Source organism: Citrus sinensis, chromosome 4 (genome assembly GCF_022201045.2).
Source record: "Citrus sinensis cultivar Valencia sweet orange chromosome 4, DVS_A1.0, whole genome shotgun sequence".
Taxonomy (NCBI): Eukaryota; Viridiplantae; Streptophyta; class Magnoliopsida; order Sapindales; family Rutaceae; genus Citrus; species Citrus sinensis.
In genome coordinates, this window is record NC_068559.1 from 2,024,101 (window position 1) to 2,044,143 (window position 20,043).

At 35.6% G+C, this 20,043-nt stretch overlaps 3 protein-coding genes across 16 annotated transcripts; 2 read left to right on the forward strand and 1 right to left on the reverse strand.

Moving 5' to 3' along the window:
- Positions 1-233: 233 nt before the first annotated feature.
- On the forward strand, positions 234-5,409 carry LOC102620382 (alpha-galactosidase 3). Of its 2 annotated transcripts, none has more exons than XM_025100619.2 (15): positions 234-574; positions 880-938; positions 1,607-1,663; positions 1,744-1,778; positions 2,132-2,235; positions 2,371-2,443; positions 2,651-2,709; positions 2,795-2,860; positions 2,953-3,036; positions 3,196-3,260; positions 3,366-3,448; positions 3,760-3,850; positions 4,024-4,051; positions 4,483-4,623; positions 5,070-5,409. In XM_025100619.2, exons 1-14 carry the CDS (start codon positions 294-296, stop codon positions 4,577-4,579), a joined length of 1,182 nt encoding a protein of 393 aa, XP_024956387.1. In that variant the 5' UTR covers positions 234-293; the 3' UTR covers positions 4,580-4,623; positions 5,070-5,409. The 2 variants fall into 2 exon arrangements, with proteins under 2 accessions (XP_024956387.1, XP_006486193.1); XM_006486130.4 differs by having other exon boundaries at positions 247-574; positions 4,024-4,082.
- A 237-nt stretch (positions 5,410-5,646) lies between these two features.
- Positions 5,647-13,433, reverse strand: LOC102618267 (uncharacterized). Of its 13 annotated transcripts, XM_006486127.4 has the most exons (12): positions 13,402-13,433; positions 13,167-13,283; positions 10,781-10,860; positions 9,689-10,037; positions 8,788-8,967; positions 8,606-8,698; positions 8,085-8,267; positions 7,907-8,009; positions 7,641-7,826; positions 6,872-7,380; positions 6,216-6,727; positions 5,647-6,102 (listed from the first exon to the last, which is right to left on the reverse strand). In XM_006486127.4, exons 4-12 carry the CDS (start codon positions 9,950-9,952, stop codon positions 6,042-6,044), a joined length of 2,091 nt encoding a protein of 696 aa, XP_006486190.1. In that variant the 5' UTR covers positions 9,953-10,037; positions 10,781-10,860; positions 13,167-13,283; positions 13,402-13,433; the 3' UTR covers positions 5,647-6,041. The 13 variants fall into 13 exon arrangements, with proteins under 13 accessions (XP_006486190.1, XP_024956382.1, XP_052295405.1 ...); XM_025100614.2 differs by having other exon boundaries at positions 7,907-8,267; positions 9,689-9,965; positions 10,784-10,857; XM_052439445.1 differs by having other exon boundaries at positions 7,907-8,267; positions 9,689-10,029; positions 10,784-10,857.
- A 174-nt stretch (positions 13,434-13,607) lies between these two features.
- LOC102619918 (tRNA (guanine(26)-N(2))-dimethyltransferase) lies at positions 13,608-16,250 on the forward strand. The gene is made up of 6 exons (XM_006486128.4): positions 13,608-14,234; positions 14,787-14,987; positions 15,067-15,166; positions 15,315-15,515; positions 15,634-15,696; positions 15,861-16,250. Exons 1-6 carry the CDS (start codon positions 13,612-13,614, stop codon positions 15,972-15,974), a joined length of 1,302 nt encoding a protein of 433 aa, XP_006486191.1. The 5' UTR covers positions 13,608-13,611; the 3' UTR covers positions 15,975-16,250.
- Positions 16,251-20,043: the final 3,793 nt, after the last annotated feature.

The window sequence follows — 20,043 nt, forward strand, 5'->3', positions numbered from 1 at the left end:
AAAACAATAATCAGCACAAATTTAGAAAATTGGAAAGATTTCGAAAAAAATCATTTTGACAAAATAAAACTAAAATAATAATGATACTGTCTTAACGGATACATATAAGAACTCGCGGAATTAATTAATAAAACATTATCCTATCCACGGTCGTAATTGGATTTACAAAATCCTAACCAACCCATTAATCAAGCCAGTTAAAAAAAAAAAAAATTAATGCTGACCTGTCACATTAAAATCGAGACAGAAAGTCAACAACACAGCAAGATTATATTTCCGAGCTTCGGTTGTCTATGGGTTTCAAGGAACAAGAAAAGAAAAGTGGTGTAAGAGAGAAAATGAGAGTGGGAGTGGCAATGTCGTCAATGAAGAAGAAACGTTTCGTTTTTGCTTTGGTTCTGTCTCTTATTATCGATGTGGGGTTTGCGGGGAGAGTGGTGGTGCCTTTGTTGCAGAGTTATGAGAAAGCAAGTTACAGTCGTGGTTTCAGCAGAAACTTTGGCAAGATTTTTGATACTTCTAATTATGGGATTCTTCAACTCAATAACGGCTTGGCTTCTACTCCTCAAATGGGGTATGGGTTCTTCCACTTTTTTTTTTTTTTAAAAAAAAAATTGTCATGCTCCAATTTTCAAGGATTTTACTTAATAGCTACAAAAGGATAAACTTGAATATCATGTGACCTTGGTGGTATAATGATTTTGGTATTACTGCGATTTTGGTTTATTCTGGAGTTTTGGTGTACTTTTTGGGAGGCACTTTTGCTAACGCACGCGTACCGTGTGTCACAAAATTTCCATTTTTGTGCATGTCTAGGAGAAAATGTTGACTTGTTTGATTTTTTTTTTTTCTTTTTGGTTTTCTGTTTGTGTCTTGCAGGTGGAATAGCTGGAATTTTTTTGCCTGCAATATCAGTGAAACCATCATCAAAGAAACTGGTATCTGTTTGCTAACTCATATGATTCCTTTGTTTTATTATACCATGCTAGGGAGTAGTTATGAACTTTGTTAACATGTTGGCAATGACAATTTGGAAAATCTAGTTATCAAGAATAAAAGATAAGCAGATTAATTCACTTGGGTTGTAGAGAATTTGGGTGAATGAGGGATGATGATTCTGAAAAATAGTGCAGTGGCCGATAAATAGCTGAAAGTTGAAATCGAGTCGGCAGGGGATAGAAAGATTGGCTTCTGTCAAATAGGCTTGACCAAACAGCTTGGTCCTACTAGTGCATTGAAATATATGTGAATTTTATACATGATTTGGGGATGATGAATACTTCATTAAATATTTTCAATACTTCACAAATATGCCTTCCCATTTCAGACGATGCTTGCATGTGCATACTCTATTTAACTGCATTTTTGTCCACAGCATGATCATTTATCTGTGCACATTGAGAGACCGGGATTGCGTTTACCATATTCAATCCCAGTTTTAAATGACGTGAAAAAAGTTCTGATTTTTCAATTTTTCCCCAAGCTCGGGTTTTGTCATGACAGAGTTAGTAGTTGACATTTTTGTGACTGTTGTATAACTACTAATATTTCTTTTCTTCCTTGGACGACGTCCATCAGTACTGACTTTTGATCTCATTGTTGACAGCCGATGCACTTGTTTCAACTGGCTTGGCTGAATTAGGCTATGACCATGTGAATATAGGTATACTTCTAGCATGTTTCAAGTGTGTTGTACTTCTATTTTGGTTATGCTTTCTACTTATTTATGAAAATTGAATGTAGATGACTGCTGGTCTTCTCCACTACGAGATTTTAAGGTAAGTTGGTTCTTACAACTTTACCGCGTAACAGTTATCGCAACCTTTATGATTTGTATTAGCAATAGTAGATCTTGTTGTTTCTATCACTGGGACATCTAAGTTTATTCTATGTTCAATGCCTGTAATCTCTTGTGTTGTACTATCTAATTATTTCCTAGGACCTTTTTGTGTGTTTGTGTGTGGGTGTGTCCGTGGATACAATAGTTGTTTCAGTTTCAAACGACTTCATTTTGCTAGCAAAGCATTCTGAGACATAAACACATTTATACACACACTATGCTTTCTTTATGAAATTGTTTGTGGAAAAAAGTGGAAACCATTTCTAAATCATTGGTTCTTTGCTGGTGCAGGGTCAGTTGGTCCCCGATACTAAAACTTTCCCATCAGGAATTAAAGCTCTTGCTGATTATGTTCATGGGAAGGGCCTCAAGCTTGGTATCTATTCAGATGCTGGGTAGGACAAGATTTTGCACTGCTAGTCAAAGCCTTTCACGTTGTAAAATGATGAGACTACCATTTCTCATTTAACAATCCCTAGCTTTTCAATCTCCTCCTCACTCTTATTGACACACACAATTGGATCTTTTAGGGTGTTTACATGTCAAGTTCGACCAGGATCTCTTTTCCACGAAAAAGATGATGCACCATTGTTTGCTTCTTGGGTTAGTTTCTGTATCTCATGCTGTTTATTGTTGAAAATGTTGAAATTACTTTTATTTGTGCTTCATATCATTTTATCCAAAAATTGAGAATGGAATTCGTTTCAAGCCAAGATTTGGAATATATGTTCACATGAGAATTCCTGTTAAATGAGAGTTCCTGTTAACCTTTACTGACCATTTTTTCAATGCTGTATGTTTTATTATCAGGGTGTGGATTATTTGAAGTATGATAACTGTTTCAATCTGGGAATCGAACCAAAAAAAAGGTTCATCTCATCTTAGATTCCTTTATGTTGTCAAACATCAGTATTGAGTCTTTAAAATTGACTTGGTGTGGTTCTATATTTCCAGATACCCACCAATGGGTGATGCTTTAAACGAAACTGGACGCTCAATTTTCTATTCTATTTGTGAATGGTAATATGCTTTCTTGATCATTGTGCAAGAGTGTTGAGTTAAATCTTTGTTATCCGGAGATGAGTTTTCACCATATTATTTTGCTTCTCCAGGGGTGTTGATGACCCTGCCTTATGGGCTGGAAAAGTTGGAAATAGTTGGCGTACAACAGGCGATATCAATGATACATGGGCTAGGTAATAGTTCTGAACTCTTTGCCCTTTAAAAATGTGAAAAATACTTTCACTCATTAGAGCTTTGGCATATGATCCTCGGGTGTTGGTTGAAGCAGGGGACCATGGGCAAAAATTTAATGTTTCCGTGAACAATAATTGGCTTGTCTTTTTGTTCTGAAGCATGACTAGTATTGCGGATATAAATGACAAATGGGCATCGTATGCCGGACCTGGTGGATGGAATGGTAAAAATGAGAATTTTTTTTAAAAAACTTTGTCTGGAGGTGCAAGTATTATTTCCCTGAACGAAAATAGTTTTTCTTATTTGCCGTCTTATTCTTTTTGGGCAGATCCTGACATGTTAGAAGTTGGCAATGGAGGCATGTCTTACCAAGAGTATCGTGCTCATTTTAGTATCTGGGCTCTAATGAAGGTCTGTCTTCAATTTCCATTTCATTCTCACTCATTTAGCTTGCAACATATGCTTGATTAGGCTTTTAACTTAGTTGTGGTGTTGTATGAAGAAAACAATCTTATATGGCTGAGCTTATAAGTTATCTGTCTTTGTTTATCCATTTTTCTCACATTTAGCCAGCAATGTCCCAATCTTTGGTCAGCCTCTATTATTAGATCAGCTGCATCTTGTATGATTTAGTAGAACTCCTTATCTACAGTTGTCAACTGTGGCCTATAAGCTGCATATGAAGTTTCACCTAAAATCTGAATTTTGTCCTTCGTTTACAGGCACCCCTTCTGATCGGTTGTGATGTAAGAAACTTGACTGCAGAAACGTTTGAGATTCTAAGCAATAAAGAAGTCATTGCTGTAAATCAAGGTGAAACCATTAGTTGATAAATCTTTTTCCTTTTTGATGTGACCTTTTTACTGTGAAATTTGCCATAAGTCTTCATTGCTTCGAACAAAGATGTCTTTTCACATAATTTTTATTTCTCCCCTCTTATCATATCTAGAAAAATTAATATATAAGAATTTTGATTCCCTTTGCAGATCCACTTGGGGTTCAAGGACGGAAAGTGTATGTTTCTGGCACAGATAATTGTCTTCAGGTCTTTCTCATTTCCTCATACCGGATATTGGGTCTATGTTGTTGCCCAAAATTTGGGATCATATTCGAATCATTCCAGTTCAAATGTGAATTTGCTCAAAATGTTGACTGATTGAAATTGGAAGAAGTGACTCACCTTCCTAGCTTTATGCTTGTAAAGCCTTTCTCTTTCACAACTGAATGTGTGTATAGTTTTGCCTGCTTCTGCTGCCTAAAGAAATGCTACCAACTGTTCAGTGCAAAGAGAAATAAAAACCGAAAATATGCGCAGGTTTATTAGGTAACGGAAGGATAAAAGAATCTCAAATGGAGTTTTAATGAGAAGGGGAACATGTCAAAGCAAACAAAAAATCTCTCTGCTTGATAAAATTGGTTCATGTATTAGTGATTCTGTCCTGCAGGTTTGGGTGGGTCCTTTGTCTGGACATCGCTTGGTGGTTGCTCTCTGGAATCGATGTCCAAAAGCTGAAACTATCACAGCACAATGGGATGCATTAGGGCTTGAATCCAGCACAAAAGTCTCAGTAAGAGATCTGTGGCAGGTAAGAAACTGATCTGCTGAGTGGTATTTAAGGCATTGCTCTGCAGATTAATTCTATAATCATGCATTATTATTATTGTTGTCCGCTGCATAAGACTGGCTTAAAATTTTTCTCAATGTGATCGTCTGTAGTATATCTTTCTTATATCAGCTGCTAAAGTTTCTTTCTTTTGATTTGAACTGACTTGAGATTTTTGGAATGCTGTGGAGGTGTAAAAGCTCCGCTTCTCAGCCTCGAAGTAAAAACTCACATTTTTATCGCACATTGGCCTTATCTCTGGCTTTCTGCTTTCCTCAGTGTTTCATTAGTATCGAACTCTGATTGTTTAAGCTCTGTTCGCCAATTTTAACTTCCTAATTATGGCATATGATCAAGTCCCCCTTTTTTTTAACTTAAATTTTCTGGAACTTCATTTAATCCTTGCATGGTTTACTCAATGCTTACAGCACAAACAAGTTACTGGAGATGCCGTCTCATCATTTGGTGCTCAAGTTGATGCCCATGATTGTCAGATGTACATTTTCACTCCTCGGACAGTCACTCGCTCTGTAATTTAGTTAAATTTCCACAGTATCTTTGGAGTTCATTGGATTATGCTACTCTTTTACGTGTCAGTATCCAGGAAGTTCATTGTATCCCTTATGTTGTCCTAGCAATGTCTTACTCCATTTATCTGAGTTGCTTGTAAAAATTTTTTTTGGACAAATCAGATTGATATCAAGTGTATCTTGCCTGGAATATGATTTTCGTCAAATTTCTGGAATTTGATAATAAGCATCATTTCAAGGCCGGGTTTTGTGGGTATTCCAAAATCATGGAAACTGGTAAAAAGAGTTCGTTTGATCTTCTTGAGAGAAGAGGATTTAGATTTCATGCTGTATTGATAATGTGTTGAGCAAAATATAGGATTGTGATTAGTGATTATTATGTAAGCGAATATAAACTTAATTAATTTATATCGTATATTGTTTTAAACGCATATTTGCACCCGATATCAAAAGCTCAGCATAGCATAGAAGAAGATGAGATCAAAATTTGAGAAAAGAATGCATCTTTTCCTTCTTTTAAGAATGATCTTCATCATTTCCTTACATAGATGGAATAGCAGTCAATGAAAGCTCTAACAAACACAAGAACATTTATATTGGCAACAGAGAAACCTTGTAGGCAAAGCAAGGTTTTCATTTGTCTCTCATCTATATGAACATTTTTCTTCACCCAAAGGAAAGGGAGAGAGGATGACAATGGCAAGGTTATCAAAATCTCTCTTTGTTCCATAGAAACTAGAAAAATAAAAAAGGGTAAAACAACTTTTGTTGTTGATCTAAAGCCTGTCTAAGCTGGTATAAACTCCTGCATTTTCTGAATAGGGGCATCAACTTGTATGTTGTGATTGATGATTCCATCCTGTAAAGCTTTTACTGGGACAGTGGTGGAAAGTCATTGACATCCCTCAGATGGTATGGTTTCATGGGAATCCTGCAGTAAAAATCCAGCAATGGAAAAGTTTAGATGATAAAACCAGCAGTGGAAAAGTCTAGATGATAATCTCTCATATTCTTAACAGTAGAATGACTTAGAAAATGCCATACAATTCATCACGACTTCCGGATGGTTCTTGTTGCTTCTGCCTTCCCATTATTGTGCGGCCTGGTTCTGTGTCCAAAGTGGTTGAAGCACCAGAGACTTTCATCCTAGCTGGTGGCGAAGGCAACACTGATGGTTTCAGTGAATGCTCGTAAGTTCCAAACATAATGGTTGTTACTACAGGGGAAGAGACATCATCAACCTGCATAGACTTATCGGTAGACTGATCAAACTGCTGGTTGGGAGCTGATGGTGGGAGGTTCTTTGTGACTGGAAGAAGGGGGAATTCTTCCAGTGAAAGATTGAGAGAACAGCTATTTTCCATGTTTAGAGAACAACCATTTTCAACATTGAGAGAACAGCCACTTTCAAGGTTATCTCTTGATGGTAAACGTTCAGCCTTGTCAATCTTTCTTCTTAATTTGGACACTGGAACATGATTTAGAGATTCTGGATTCCTTGCCCTCACTGGTCTATTTATCTCTATAGGCGGAGGACGGGTCTGCAATATCGACGCCTTATCTTTTAGGTAAACAAAGTTCAACCACTTTGATATTAGGTTGACTAGGCAAATCGCTCACATTTAAAAAGGAATAGGAATATATGAAAGACATCATCTTTTCAAAAACTCGACAAAATGAAAGTCTTAAAATGAACATACCCTCTCAGGAATGTATGTGCCAGTTCCTCGTGACTTCTCTCCTTCATCAGTACTGAAAGTGGACGCTCGTACTTGAGAAGCATAAGGATGGCAGAATGGCAGTCTTGGGACAAAAACCTCTGTTCCCCATTGATAAACAAGATTCCCCTTGCCCTGCACATATTGACACAGGACATCCCATGCACTTCTGCTCGGGATTTGAGAAGGAGGTGATGGTGGACTGAACTGGGCGGTAACAGGCAAGGTATAATCATGATAGCACTGGCCATACAGTAGACCATTATAATAACTGTCATAGTCTCCACTCAGATCAGCTGCTTCAGATTTTCCACAGCCAAATGCATGGATAGGAACTTGTACATCCGGCCTTAGTCCCTTTCCGTTCCTCTCCAAAGTGTTTATAAAGAACTTTTCGAGTCCCATACCTAGGCAATGACCCGGTAGCGTAAGGATCTCCCCGAGCCTTTGGGCCCCATATGAAAGTGCACATCTTATTCGGTGAAAATTTCCTAACGGAGAATAGGTATAATGTAAATACCATCAGCAAATGAAAGAATAAAATAGTATCAACTGTGTTATAAAAAATATAAAACACAACTCCAATTTCTCCTATTAAGTATTCAGATATAAGTTGCAATTGAAGAAACACCTAGTATTTGAACATCTGCACGTTTCCAAGAAACAACTGGAATTTGAATGACATTTGTTTTGCGGAGCTCATTAAAAATCCAGGCAATGGCCTAGGACTACATTAGTCAAAGAAAAGAACCTTTGCTGACGCTACGGCCTAGGTTGTTGTTGTCTTTCAGAGGATCCACTATGTTAAGATGCTTAATGGCAAATTCATGGCCTGTAGTTTCCAGTGCCGTGATTGGAACTGAATATATTTCTCTGCATTTCTTCAAAAATTCCGGACTGAGCAATAACTCGTCCCCATCATTTTCCACAGTCTCAGCTGCAATAAACATGCAGAGAGATTTGAAGTTAAAATGTATATCGTTCAGTAGAATTCTGTAAGTTATTAAAGCAACCTACCAACAATCTCTGGAAGTGAAGATATGGCAACGGGACCATTTATACTGATACAGTAATTGTCCCAATCAAATGTGTTGTAGTAATCCAAAAATCTATGCAGGACCTGTAAACAGAACAATACGACTTGTATAAGTGATGCATTAAGCACATGAAAATTCTGAACAAAAGAAATACTAACCGCCAAAGGACCACATAAAGATGAATGAAAGAGATTTATGATATGTAAGACCATCATTTCTAATGCATATGTCGAAATTAAACCATAGTGGGCACCAAGAATTCGGCTCTCATAATAGCACCAGGCTTTAATCAAGATGACACTTCGTTTGAAAAGATGGTCTTTCCCTATAAGCTGGTCAACCTGTGTAAAATGCAGGAAGAAATTGCAGTTTATTTTTTGCTTCTATGAGAAATAAAAGCTGAACTCATATCCACCAATCAACCATGTTAGACTAGCTGAAAATTAGTAAAAAACTGTTGAAGGTTATCATGAAAAGCCAAAAAAAAAAACATCCACTTTTTTCTTTTATACCAAATGATCTCTATTATACACATATTTCATAATGAAGGGGACTTTCAAAAATGATTTCATTATTATATGTTCATTCCAACCCTTTTGTGCATGTGAATGGAATGACCTGATCACTGGAAGCCTAAGTTAATGTGCTAACTACACATGCCTTGAGTGCCAGATTGTACCTTCTCAAGAAAGCACAGTGCAGAAAGTCCTGCCATTTGATTGAAAGATATATCAACCGGTATATTTTGCACACTGCATTTTACTATCTTCACCTGCCAGAAAAATTACCAATTTGAAAGAATTAATACTGGAAAAATTGGGATACTGCTCAGAGTAGCAAAAGATCAATCAAGAGCTAAACCTGTGCAGGAACATATTGGACATCCTTTATTTCAAAAACTGAGTCCTGGTCTTCATTTTCAAGGATTTTGCAGACAAATCTAGCCAAATCCTCTTCCACATTTTGATGGCCAAGCACAGTCAAATCAATATCACCATCTGGAAGATAGGTTTTCAATGGTACCGAGCCAAATGGGAACACCTATTAGAAAGTGCATGGCAACGTGAAAGAAATCCAGATTAATTAAAGCCTAAAGGCAACAAAATAGTCTTGTATATACATACAGGAAAAAAATATTCATCATCCTTTCCAGTAAACTTTTGTGTTTCAACAAACTGCAGGCAGAAGAAATCCATAAAATGTAGTTTCAAAGAATCTTGCATATCAGATATGTTGGTGACCAAAATTTCGATCCCTTCACAGGATCATCATCATGTCCCAGAGGAGTGACTACTGAATCCTAGAGACAATGGCCGATATATAAATGTCTGAGAAAGATATGATTTTACAGTAAATCTAATATCCTATATCTTGGAAGTTGGACTAAAAATGATCTGATAACATCTCAGATGCCTATAACTGTAACATTTTAAACAACTCATCTCAGATCGTCATGATCATTTATAGGAAACCCCAAAACACAAAAAAGAAGAACAAGGGTCATATCAAGTTTAATGTTAATTTAGCTTTGCCATGGAAGTGCAATAAAGGACAATGGATGGGGCAAGCCTCAATCATAAACTTCATAAAATGATCACATGTGCTGCCGTGAAGATCTACCACTTGAAAACCATTAAAAGCAGGAAGCACAAATTTATAAACTAACCTAGTTTTAACATAGAATGAGACAAAGCTACATCAAAAAGGATGCATTAGCAACATTGACAATAAAGAATCTAGATAAGTTGGTGGTGGTACCCACCTCAATCCCGTAATAACCATTAATTAGCCTCTGAATGTAATTGATGACCTCCTTCCTCTTTTTCTCAGAAACTATAGCAGGTTGAATGGTACATAATATCTCTTGGATCCTTTCCTCAGCCAGCAGCCAGAGTTCAGCATCAATTGAGAATGGGTACAAATTAGGTGGAGAAGAGTAAGATGAAGAAGATGATGTATGAGAGGGTGAGGTTAATAATTCTTCTTGAAGATCTTCCATCTCTAAGAAAGCTGACATTTCCGGCATTGGACAAGGAAATCTATGAAAGATCACCAACAAAAAGTCCCATTGTTGATATTCAATTGATCACATCGAGACCACAACTGGAAACCTTTGAAAGTAAAAATTCAGAAATATAAAACAACATTTGGCAAAGAAAAGGAATCAGTGGTTAAAGAAACAATAAGGAGATAAAAGGATGCAATAATCTAGGGAAATTTTAAATTGATTCCTAGAAATAGAGACTCTAATAAATCAGAGGAACTGAATCCTTTATCCAGGAAGCTAGCACAGAGTTTAGAAGAAAAACTAGCCACTGGGTCTAATAAATCAGAGGAACTTAATCCTTTATCCAGGAAGCTAGCACAGAGTTTAGAAGAAAAACTAGCCACTGGGTGGATATCAATAAATGTCCATGAACTTCCGTCTGTTCCAGCCTCTGACACGGTTTTTTATGAGCCTTCGAATACAACAAAATACACTAAATCTTTAAAACATAAAATTGAAGCCAATATTCAACAGAAATTATTAAGACATTTTGACAGTTGGGATGTTTTTTTTTCTTGCGGGGAGGGAAAGGATGGTGAGATATATGTCAATAGATGTAGATCTTGAGGAGTGACTCTAGAGGCAAGAGTCTGTGATCATGGAAATGAATAAAGACAAGTACAGAGGTGATATGAACAAGGGGAAAGGGAGAAAACTTTTCCTTTCTCCCTTTTTTCTTTATGTTGTTTTCCTTAAAATTGAAATAGTATTTACTTCAAAAAAGCATAACAGATGTGAACAGATAAAGGCATGCATATGTCATAAGAAAATGATGTGAATACATGTTACAGGTGCAAAGAGTCTTACTACCTACTGGAGAGGTCTTTCCCTGAATCTCACAGCTTCACTTGGAGAAGCTTCTTGCTTTTCTCAGTTTTGCAGACCTTCTATTCAACAAGTTAATTTCTTCATTAATCAGCCAAAGCAGAGGAAGACACTAAATGTAACGAGAGTATAATAGTAAAATTTTCTAGCTTTCCACATATTTACAACAAATACGAACAAGAAAGTTAAAGCATTGTTATCTTTTTCATCTAAGCACCCAAATTCTTACTTCATATTTCAGATTATTTAGATAACTATAAATTGCATCATCCTCTTCATTACAAAATCTGAGACTGCCTTCCCAGATTTTATTTTTAAATGGCATTAATTGCAAAGACCTGTAAAATTACTCATGTTGCCTAATGCCACCGGACTTTTTAGGAAAATGACAAATGTAATTTGTCAGTAATGAACGAAATTCTCTGAACTGTTAGGGTAAGTCCAAGTCATTTCAGGCCCACGGTAACTTGGACCGAACTAAGGAGCTGATATGCATCCAACAGCACTCATATTATCTAAGTAGCCCTTAGTCTTTTATAAGCCCTTAGTCGTTTATAAGCAAATGGAAAAAACACCTGGAGGGATATTTAAGATAAGCATAATGCAGGATGCCCTAGGTAGGCAAGAGCATACTTCAGATGAACAATTCCCGATTTCTACAGACTACAGATTAAAAGCATAGCATTACAACCTAGCAATCAGCAAAAAGTAATACAGAACTAACATGCAGGATCTTGCGAGCCGCTCTTTCATTTATACACCTCAGGTCTTATCATGGAACACTTATTCTACTAAAAGAACTCCGAGTACAGATATAACAATTCATCAGGCAGAACAAACCACCTAACTCTACCGAATGGAAGTATATGCCAAATTTAAGTCCTTCCGTTTTCACCATATTTAGAACTCTATCAAAAGCAGCCATCATTTGTTCTCATCAAGCATCACAGTTTTGAAGTTTGAAAAAGAAAAACTTTTCATTCCCCAAAACCACGGCATAAACTTGACACTTTTACCAACCACACGAGGGAAATAGAGGTAACAACACATGTTAGGATACTGCTGAATTCCCTTGTGTGGTTAGAATTCCTCTCCTGAATGATAAGCATAATGTACGGAAAAACTTAAAAGTTTCTCTTGTGGCTCAAACAATTGATTTGTTATCCCTAATCCAAAATCAGATATGATTTATCCTCAAATTTAGAATACATTTGATAAAAGTCAGTTCATGATGTTCCTAGCTTAGCCATTGATGCTCTTCTGATGGAATTGGGATTCAGTAATTATGAGTAGTGACCGGCACCAGTGTGTTTTTAATATGGTTTTCGTATGTTTTGTATAAAAATAGATCCAGTATTTCCCAAACTTTTAACTCAATGTCTTGATAATTTCCTCCTGTACATGCAACACTGCTTATGAACAAACCTTTTTAAGCATAAGATGATGGCAAGCCAATCCCCACTCCACAGAACCCCAGACTTCTTGCATCACCCCTAGAGGTTTTGCTTACTTAAGCAAACTAACACCCACAAAAACGAACCACTTTATAATTTGTATTTTTTGTGTGATGTTCTGTGTTATTTATCTTATTGCCAATTTAAAACCACATGTAACACTTCTCTGAGGTGCTAACAATAGGAAATCTAATCCACGGAGTTTCAGTGCTTTTGCTGTTGGGATATTTTCAACGGCCTTTTATCATTCTCCAAGTTTGGAAAATGAAAAAGGTCTTAGTATGATGGCCCAAATTCTTTAGTTTTCCAAAAAGGACCGGAATATAGCCCAAAATTTTTTTACTAATATACATCACACACATTCACATAGATAGCAGTGTCCTGGACCTGAACATATATTCAAAATCAGATTCTAAATTTTATCTGGCAAAACTGGCAGAAATGCGACCATATCTTGTCTCTCATGCTCAATTGTAATTATGTGGTGCAAAAAATGTCTTCATTACTAGCAATGGTATACTTTTGAAAATGAAATCCAAGTTTGATCAAACAAAAAACAACTAGATAACCTCTTTCCTTTCTTTTCTTTTTTTTTTTAATATGTTTCATCTGAAAGCAAAACAGGAAAATTTCATTCATGATTAAACTATCTAAAAAGTTAATATCTTCAAAATTGGTTACAAAAGCTGAAGAATAATGACTCAAATTGAAGAGAGCCGAGTTACAGTCAAATAATTTGAACAGTATCTTCCAGTCATTGATGACTTAGTAAATACTGATTCAACAATCTTTTGGGGTATAATATACCAAAAAGAGAAACAGTGCCATCATCTCAATCAATACCGTAGAACAAGCAAATGTGTCATCATATTTATGTTCACTGTGAATTCTCCATTGAAAAACAGAAGATTTACCTTAATGAGTGATCCGGTTGCTTCCTACTTCTCTTCTGTTTTGCTCTCTTGCTTTGTTCAAATCCCAATTCTTTGCTGGAGTCTCTCCATTCATACAAATAAAAACACAACAACATCCTGTGAAAAGAACAAAAATAACAAACGCTGCATATTGGTCAGTTCTAGCTGAGGTCAATGTTTCACTTTCACATTCCAAAAGAAAAAATATAACATCAAAATGAAATAAAATACAAACCCTAAGCCCCGAACACAAACCCTCGAAAAGGAAAGAATCGCTAAAACAATCCAAAGATATACAGTTGCTTCAAAAAATAGAAAAACCATGCGAGTGGTCCACCCACCCATTCACTTCTTGGGCCCACTTGTCGACGTGGCTGTTATCCAATTAACGCCCATATAAAAGCCCCGGGAAAATCATCCAACTATCCCACATAATTTTCCCGCCATGTTAACAGTAACCGCAAAAACCCGATCTCCTTCCCCATTTCTTCACGAGCCATTACCCAAATCCCAAAACCCTAACCCCAAACCATCAATCTCTCAACAAATTCATTGCTTTAATGGAAGTTACCACAAACCCACTTACCAAACAGAAAGGGGTCTCCAGTTCGAGACCGAAGACACCTTCTTTCGCCATGAGAGCGCCACTGGGCGTGACCTAGGGGTCCTCTCGGCGGCGCTGTACAAGCAATCAAAGCAACAATTACGCGTCTTAGATGTGATGTGTGGTTGCGGAATTCGCTCTCTTCGGTACCTCGCTGAAGCAAAAGCAGATTTTGTGATGGCGAATGACGGAAACGATGCTCACAGGAGGGTTATTTTGGGTAATTTGAAGAGTATTGAGAGGGGTTCAGGGGATGAAAAAAGATGGGTTGTTACTCATTTTGATGCAAATAGAGTTTTGTCAGAGTGTTATTTAAAAAGGGAATTTTTTGATTTGATTGATATTGATTCGTTTGGGAGTGATTCAAGTTTTTTGAGGACAGTGTTTAATGCAGTGAAGCGTGATGGGCTGCTGTATTTGACGTCCACTGATGGCTACTCTTCCGGTGGTCACCGGCCTAATAAGTAATTGAGTATTTATTTGATCGCATTCAAGATGTTTGATATTGATCCTCTTTAAATGAAGTAAATTGGATAACTTTTAGCTCAACTGCTGTAAGTTACAAGTGATCGATAACTGAAGCTTGAATCCGTTTTGTAGCTTAGATGGGCAATTAAATTGCAGTTTTAGCATTTTGGATCCTTCATAACGAAATTAAGATTCTTTTTACAGCTCAGTTGGGAGAACTCTTTTGTCATATTGTTTCTCAGAAGTTCAGATCCAATTTTTTGCCTATGAACAGGAAAAATGTTTTATTTCACAGGTTTCTTGATTCCTACAGGTTATAGGATCCGCCAGTAGTTCTCAATTTCAAACCTGCTGTTAAGCAACTGAAACAAAAGATATCTGGCTGAAATAGGAAACATAAATGCAATTTTTTTTTTGTTCTGATATTGTGTTTTACCTTATTGCTTGCACATTATCCTTTTCTTTCATCTTAATAATGCATATGATCTGATGTTTGTGTACTAGCTGTGGCAGAGTGATAATAGCTGTAATTTTTTGACTTTTCCTAGTTCTTTAGCTTCATATGGAGCATATATTCTCCCCATGCCTTATTCAAATGAGATTGGTTTGCGAATGCTCATTGGTGGGGCAGTACGGGAGGCTTCTGCACAAGGTTACCATGTCAGTCCACTTTTTTCATACTATTCATATCATGGGCCTGTTTTCAGGGTTATGCTCAGAGTGCATCGCAAAGCGTTACCAGATAATAGGTAATAGCCGGTCCCGATTTTGTTCCAGCTACTGAATCTCACTGGCAATGTTTATCAATGGCTTCACCATTCATGACAGGCATTACGGTTTCATTAGCTACTGCAACCATTGTGGGAATTCTCAAGCATATTCTTGGGAGGAACTTGGTCAAATGAGTTGCCCCTGCAGTAATACTATTGTATGACTTTATCTTAATACAATAATTTAGTCAGAGGACCCGTCCGTCTGGTGCATGCTTTGGTGTAGAGACTGTTGCTCTTCATATTGCCACTAGACTCAGTTCAATTTATAGCTGGAGGATGTTCTAATTCTGTTGGTTCTTCCAGGGTTCTAGCTCACTGGTGGTGTCAGGGCCCCTATGGACAGGCCCTCTTCATGATGCTACACACATCACAAAAATGTTAAATTTAGCTGAGAAGTGGGGATGGGTTGGTGATGGCACTGGAACTGATCTGGAAAAACTTTTATCACGGATGATAGATGAAAGTGACCCCAGATTGCCATTTGGATACATCAAATTGGATGAGGTCCCCGACTCGTGTTAATTTCTTTTCTTTGTTAAATAACAGTCCTATTCTTCTGTCATTTATTCTGCATTGTTGTATTAAAATTCCATGGAGTTGATCATTTTTCTAACTTCATTAGATGGCAAGCCGTGCAAAGATGAATTCTCCTTCCCTAAAGACCATGATGAGTGCCGTGCAAAAGGTATTCTTGCAGTAGACTCTTTAAAGTGTTTATTACATTCCAAGCCTTTGAGTCATATGAAGGATTATATCTTGGGAAAGCTGTAAAAGAATTTACAGCTTCATTCAGCATACAGCTCCATTAGGCATTTCCTTGTATGACCATGTCTAATGTGACTATTGCAGGAGGGATACGTAGCAAGTAGGTCACACATTGCTTCCAATGCAATCAAGACAAATTGTCCCATGGTGGCATGCATCAGGATCGCCAAGGAACTTCAGGGCTGCCAGAAGAATTAGGCTAAGTGATGTTGGTATTGAGAAGACTGGCTGCGGAAGCCACGTCTAACTTTTCCGCAAGCAATGAGAATTTAGCGATGCAACGGCGTCTCCGTAGACGGAAGGGTTGATTGCGCATCTGCACCCAAGGGATTTACTTCTTGCCAAGTGCAAGATTTTGAACAGAATGTAGGCCACAATGAATTATGAAAAGGGTAGATAAAAATGATTTTAATTATTGACTTGGAAGAAACAGATTCCTCAGTTTCAATAAAAAAAATTATGAATTGATTTTAATGTAGTTTCAGGCGAGGTATTGTTTGACGCAATTATCACGGATTAGCTAATGTAACATAATTATACTTAAATTAATTTTATTTAAATAAATCAATACGCATCATGGCTGAAAATATAGATTTAGGATTCTTTTTTAGCCTTTTTTTCTCATAATCACTCTTAGTGTTCCAATTCTAGGAAAAAAATTGATTTAATTGTAAATAAAGTGAGATAAGTCTGCTTAATTTATTAGAATTACAATTCAAAAAATTCAAGACTCAATATTGATTACTCATTTTATTAGGAGAGGCTAGGAGAGGATTCATATTTGAAAATATAAATGGTACAACATACAAGTTCCTTGTGTTTATCCGACATGTCATCACGACAAGTCATTTAATTTTCCCTCTACGGTAAAGATTATAGAAAATGTCATCTATTTCCTAAAACCATAAACGACATGTTATATATATACCATATCTGATGAATTTCAAATAAGTACTTTTACCCCGAGTAAGAATTAAAGACATTTTATCTACTTCTTAAGTGACATATCGTATGCATTTGATAAATATTTACAACATGTCATATATTAAAAGTCAAGATTTAGTCTCTTTATTTCTTTTGAATCTCAACTGACATAATATTCATCTACTAGATAGTAAATTAAAAATTTCACAAGTTTTAAAGTTCAACATAATGAGTGTTATATAATATTAGGAGTTAAGTTGGGACTCAAATATTAAAATCCCTAACTTTATTGTTCTTTTTCATATTATCAACTAAAAATATAAATATTAGAGAAATCAAATAGTTATATCTAATAATAAGTAACATAAAATTAAGAAACTCATTAAATATGTATAAATGTTTGTAATTAACTTATTTTGCAACTAATTTTTCCCGCTTGAAAACATGATAATTCCAAAGGTACCTTAAGATGGAGATTCTTAATTTCACCTTAACCTTGGTGTGACAGTAAGCTTGACTTGATGACCTTAAATGAGTAAACAACTAGAGCCTACCAAATTTAATGGAACAAATGGGAAATAACCATCTCAATATGCTGAAATGAATTCCTATTACTACAAAATTTTATGATTCTCATCGAAATTCAAAATCCCAAAAATTCAACAACAAGTCTTAAAACTTTATAAAGTTTCTTGGCATCTTTACATGGAGGAGTGACTTTCCGTAATTGCCAATTGAGGCCTATTTTTTATAATATTTTCAAAATGCCGCTTTTTATCTTGGATAGTTAGGAGTGGACTCTGTTTATGGATAAGTAAATTCCGATGGACGGATAAGACTTAAGAGACAATGATAGATTTAAAACAAACTAAAATTCGATCAGATTATACAGGTAAATGCTTATTTATATTTTTAAAAATTTAATGAGGATTATATTTGACCCTTTTTATCTCTCTCTCAATAGCCTCAATTACTTAACGCATCATGAGTTTTAAAATAATTTTCTATCTCTCACCATAATTTTATAATCCTAAAATATCATTTATTATAAGTTTAATCCTTTTACACACACTCCTTCAGCTTCTGGCAACTCTACATCTCCAGCAAAAGCAACAATTATGATATCCCTTTTGCAATTTTTTACAACCATGCCTAACCCAACCATCATTTCTTTTGAAGTTGAGATTGAAAGTTGAAACGTGAGTGAAAAAGAATATTGAAATTGAATTATTAATTTGGAAGAATTTCACAACACAATTAAAAAATAATTGAATAATGGAATATTGTATCTTTCCCAATCTTTCAATAACTTTGACCGTTTATTTAAAAAAAAAAATGAAAAACATATCTAGATTCAGTCACAAAAGCCAAATCTCTCTAGTCACATGTCTAGATTCAAGAACAACAAACAAAAAATTCCAAGAACTTGCTAAAACCCTTTTAGAATTCTTGATTCTGCATTTTTATGCTTGGATCGTGGCTTTTGCTTGGATTACTGACTGATACTCCATCTAGATTTTGAGCCTGGCATAGTTAAGGAGTTTTAAAAGTGGGGTGATTGAAAAATGATAAAATTGAAAATGAAGGGAAATTTATAATTATGGGGATTATATAGGGAATGAAAGCATTTTTTCCAAGCTAATGATGTGGTGGTTAATAAATAGGGATTCAAGTATCATCACTTAAATTTAATTACTTTTTATTATAAAAAAAAAACATGATTTCTATATAAGAGAATAATATTTAAGTCCTTTGATTTTTTTTTAAACTAGTCTCATAATTTCTATTATATGCTTTCTTTTTAATTAAGTTTTTTATTATTAAAATACATTTCGATAAAATTATTTCGTTAGCCCTTATTCGTTTTCTCTATCAATTCCTTAATTCTCATCGGTTTTTTCAAACACTTTCTTTAAATTGTAAATAAATGTTGATGTTTATTTCTCAATTTGTAAATAAACAAGTTTTCTTCATAATTTACAGATAATTCTAATTTTTTTTAGCTCTTTTCTTAATATTATTATTTTTGCATTGTTTCAAGTTTCGATAACAAAATAATTATGATAATTTTATATGTAAAACTTATAAAAAAAATGAAATGGACTGTATGATAAAAAGTTATAAAATCTCCAACTCTAATATCCCTACAATATCTCCAACTTTAAAGGTTGAAATTACGATTATCGGCGACCACCAAATTTGCTGTATTAAAAATATTTGATGAATCCATTGAAAAAACTATGACATTGTTGAAAAATATCCCATATTATGGTTCTTGCTTTAGACTGAGTGCTCATCATATATGGGATTACCATGGGCTTGTCCATGAGCTACGGCTAATAATTTTTGCTTGTTATGGCCTTATGCTCAAGCCATATGCACTTAAATATGATATATATAGACTTTCAGATGCACTAGCATCTTCATTTAGAGAGCCAGCTGCAAGCAATTTCAGCGTTACCAGCATCTTGCTCAATTTCCCTATTCATAATATGCAAGACCATGTACTTATAATTTCGACGATTAATTGGAGGTTCCCAGATAATTTTCTCATAATTAAAATAAAACATGCCCGATATTTTGAGCAAATGAAATTTACCAAATCCTCCCATAAAAATATCATATCCCTGCTGTATTCCAGCGTTATCTCCAACCACGGTTGTTTGGTTGAAATTACAATAGGAGACATACCTTTACCTATGCTTATCACAATTGTTTGGCAACCACCGGTTGGCTGTATAAAACCATTTGGGGTTGGGGAAGATACCATTGTCGAAAAGGGGCAGATCTTAAATTTACGTTAAATGCACCTAAATGTTATCAGTGTATAGACATTGCTCTGAAATAACCTGTTCATTTTCAGAGTCCCCGAGCCAGCTGCAAAGTGATTGCCATGAATAATCTTTCAACAGAATCAACTGTTGCTGCAGCAATTTCAGCCTTAGTGATATTCCTCTCAATTTGCCTCTTGATTTCAAGAAATGGGCAAAAAAGGACAATCAAGAAGAAGCAAGCTCAACGGGCACCGAGAGCAGGGGGAGCATGGCCTTTGGTAGGCCACCTACATCTATTAGTGTTAAGGAATAACAGAATGCATGCCAGCTGTCATTTTATGATTGGTCAATGTGTTTGAAGACTGTTATTTTTTTTTTTGAAAAGAAACTGAATGATATGATGTTTGGATTGTGAGAAAATAAGCAAGAAAAATGAAAAGAAACACACAATTTGTTATTATTTATTAACTGAATGAAACAAATTGATGCAGCTCTTTATATACACGAGAGACTACACCAAAACTGCTATAACAAACTGAAATGCAAAATAACAGTCTTCAAACACATTG

What these genes read in the sequence shown, in the direction of transcription:
- LOC102620382 (XM_006486130.4), top strand. Translation starts at nt 294, where the DNA reads ATGGGTTTCAAGGAACAAGAAAAGAAAAGTGGTGTAAGAGAGAAAATG. An exon ending in CTATGACCATGTGAATATAG is followed by an intron (nt 1,664 to 1,743) that starts GTATACTTCTAG and finishes AATTGAATGTAG; the next exon opens with ATGACTGCTGGTCTTCTCCA. An exon ending in GCACAGATAATTGTCTTCAG is followed by an intron (nt 4,083 to 4,482) that starts GTCTTTCTCATT and finishes TCTGTCCTGCAG; the next exon opens with GTTTGGGTGGGTCCTTTGTC.
- LOC102619918 (XM_006486128.4), top strand. Translation starts at nt 13,612, where the DNA reads ATGTTAACAGTAACCGCAAAAACCCGATCTCCTTCCCCATTTCTTCAC. An exon ending in GGTGGTCACCGGCCTAATAA is followed by an intron (nt 14,235 to 14,786) that starts GTAATTGAGTAT and finishes GACTTTTCCTAG; the next exon opens with TTCTTTAGCTTCATATGGAG. An exon ending in TGATGAGTGCCGTGCAAAAG is followed by an intron (nt 15,697 to 15,860) that starts GTATTCTTGCAG and finishes TGACTATTGCAG; the next exon opens with GAGGGATACGTAGCAAGTAG.
- LOC102618267 (XM_025100614.2), bottom strand. Translation starts at nt 9,952, where the DNA reads ATGCCGGAAATGTCAGCTTTCTTAGAGATGGAAGATCTTCAAGAAGAA. An exon ending in TCCAATATGTTCCTGCACAG is followed by an intron (nt 8,699 to 8,787) that starts GTTTAGCTCTTG and finishes TTTTTCTGGCAG; the next exon opens with GTGAAGATAGTAAAATGCAG. An exon ending in GCACATACATTCCTGAGAGG is followed by an intron (nt 6,728 to 6,871) that starts GTATGTTCATTT and finishes CTAAAAGATAAG; the next exon opens with GCGTCGATATTGCAGACCCG.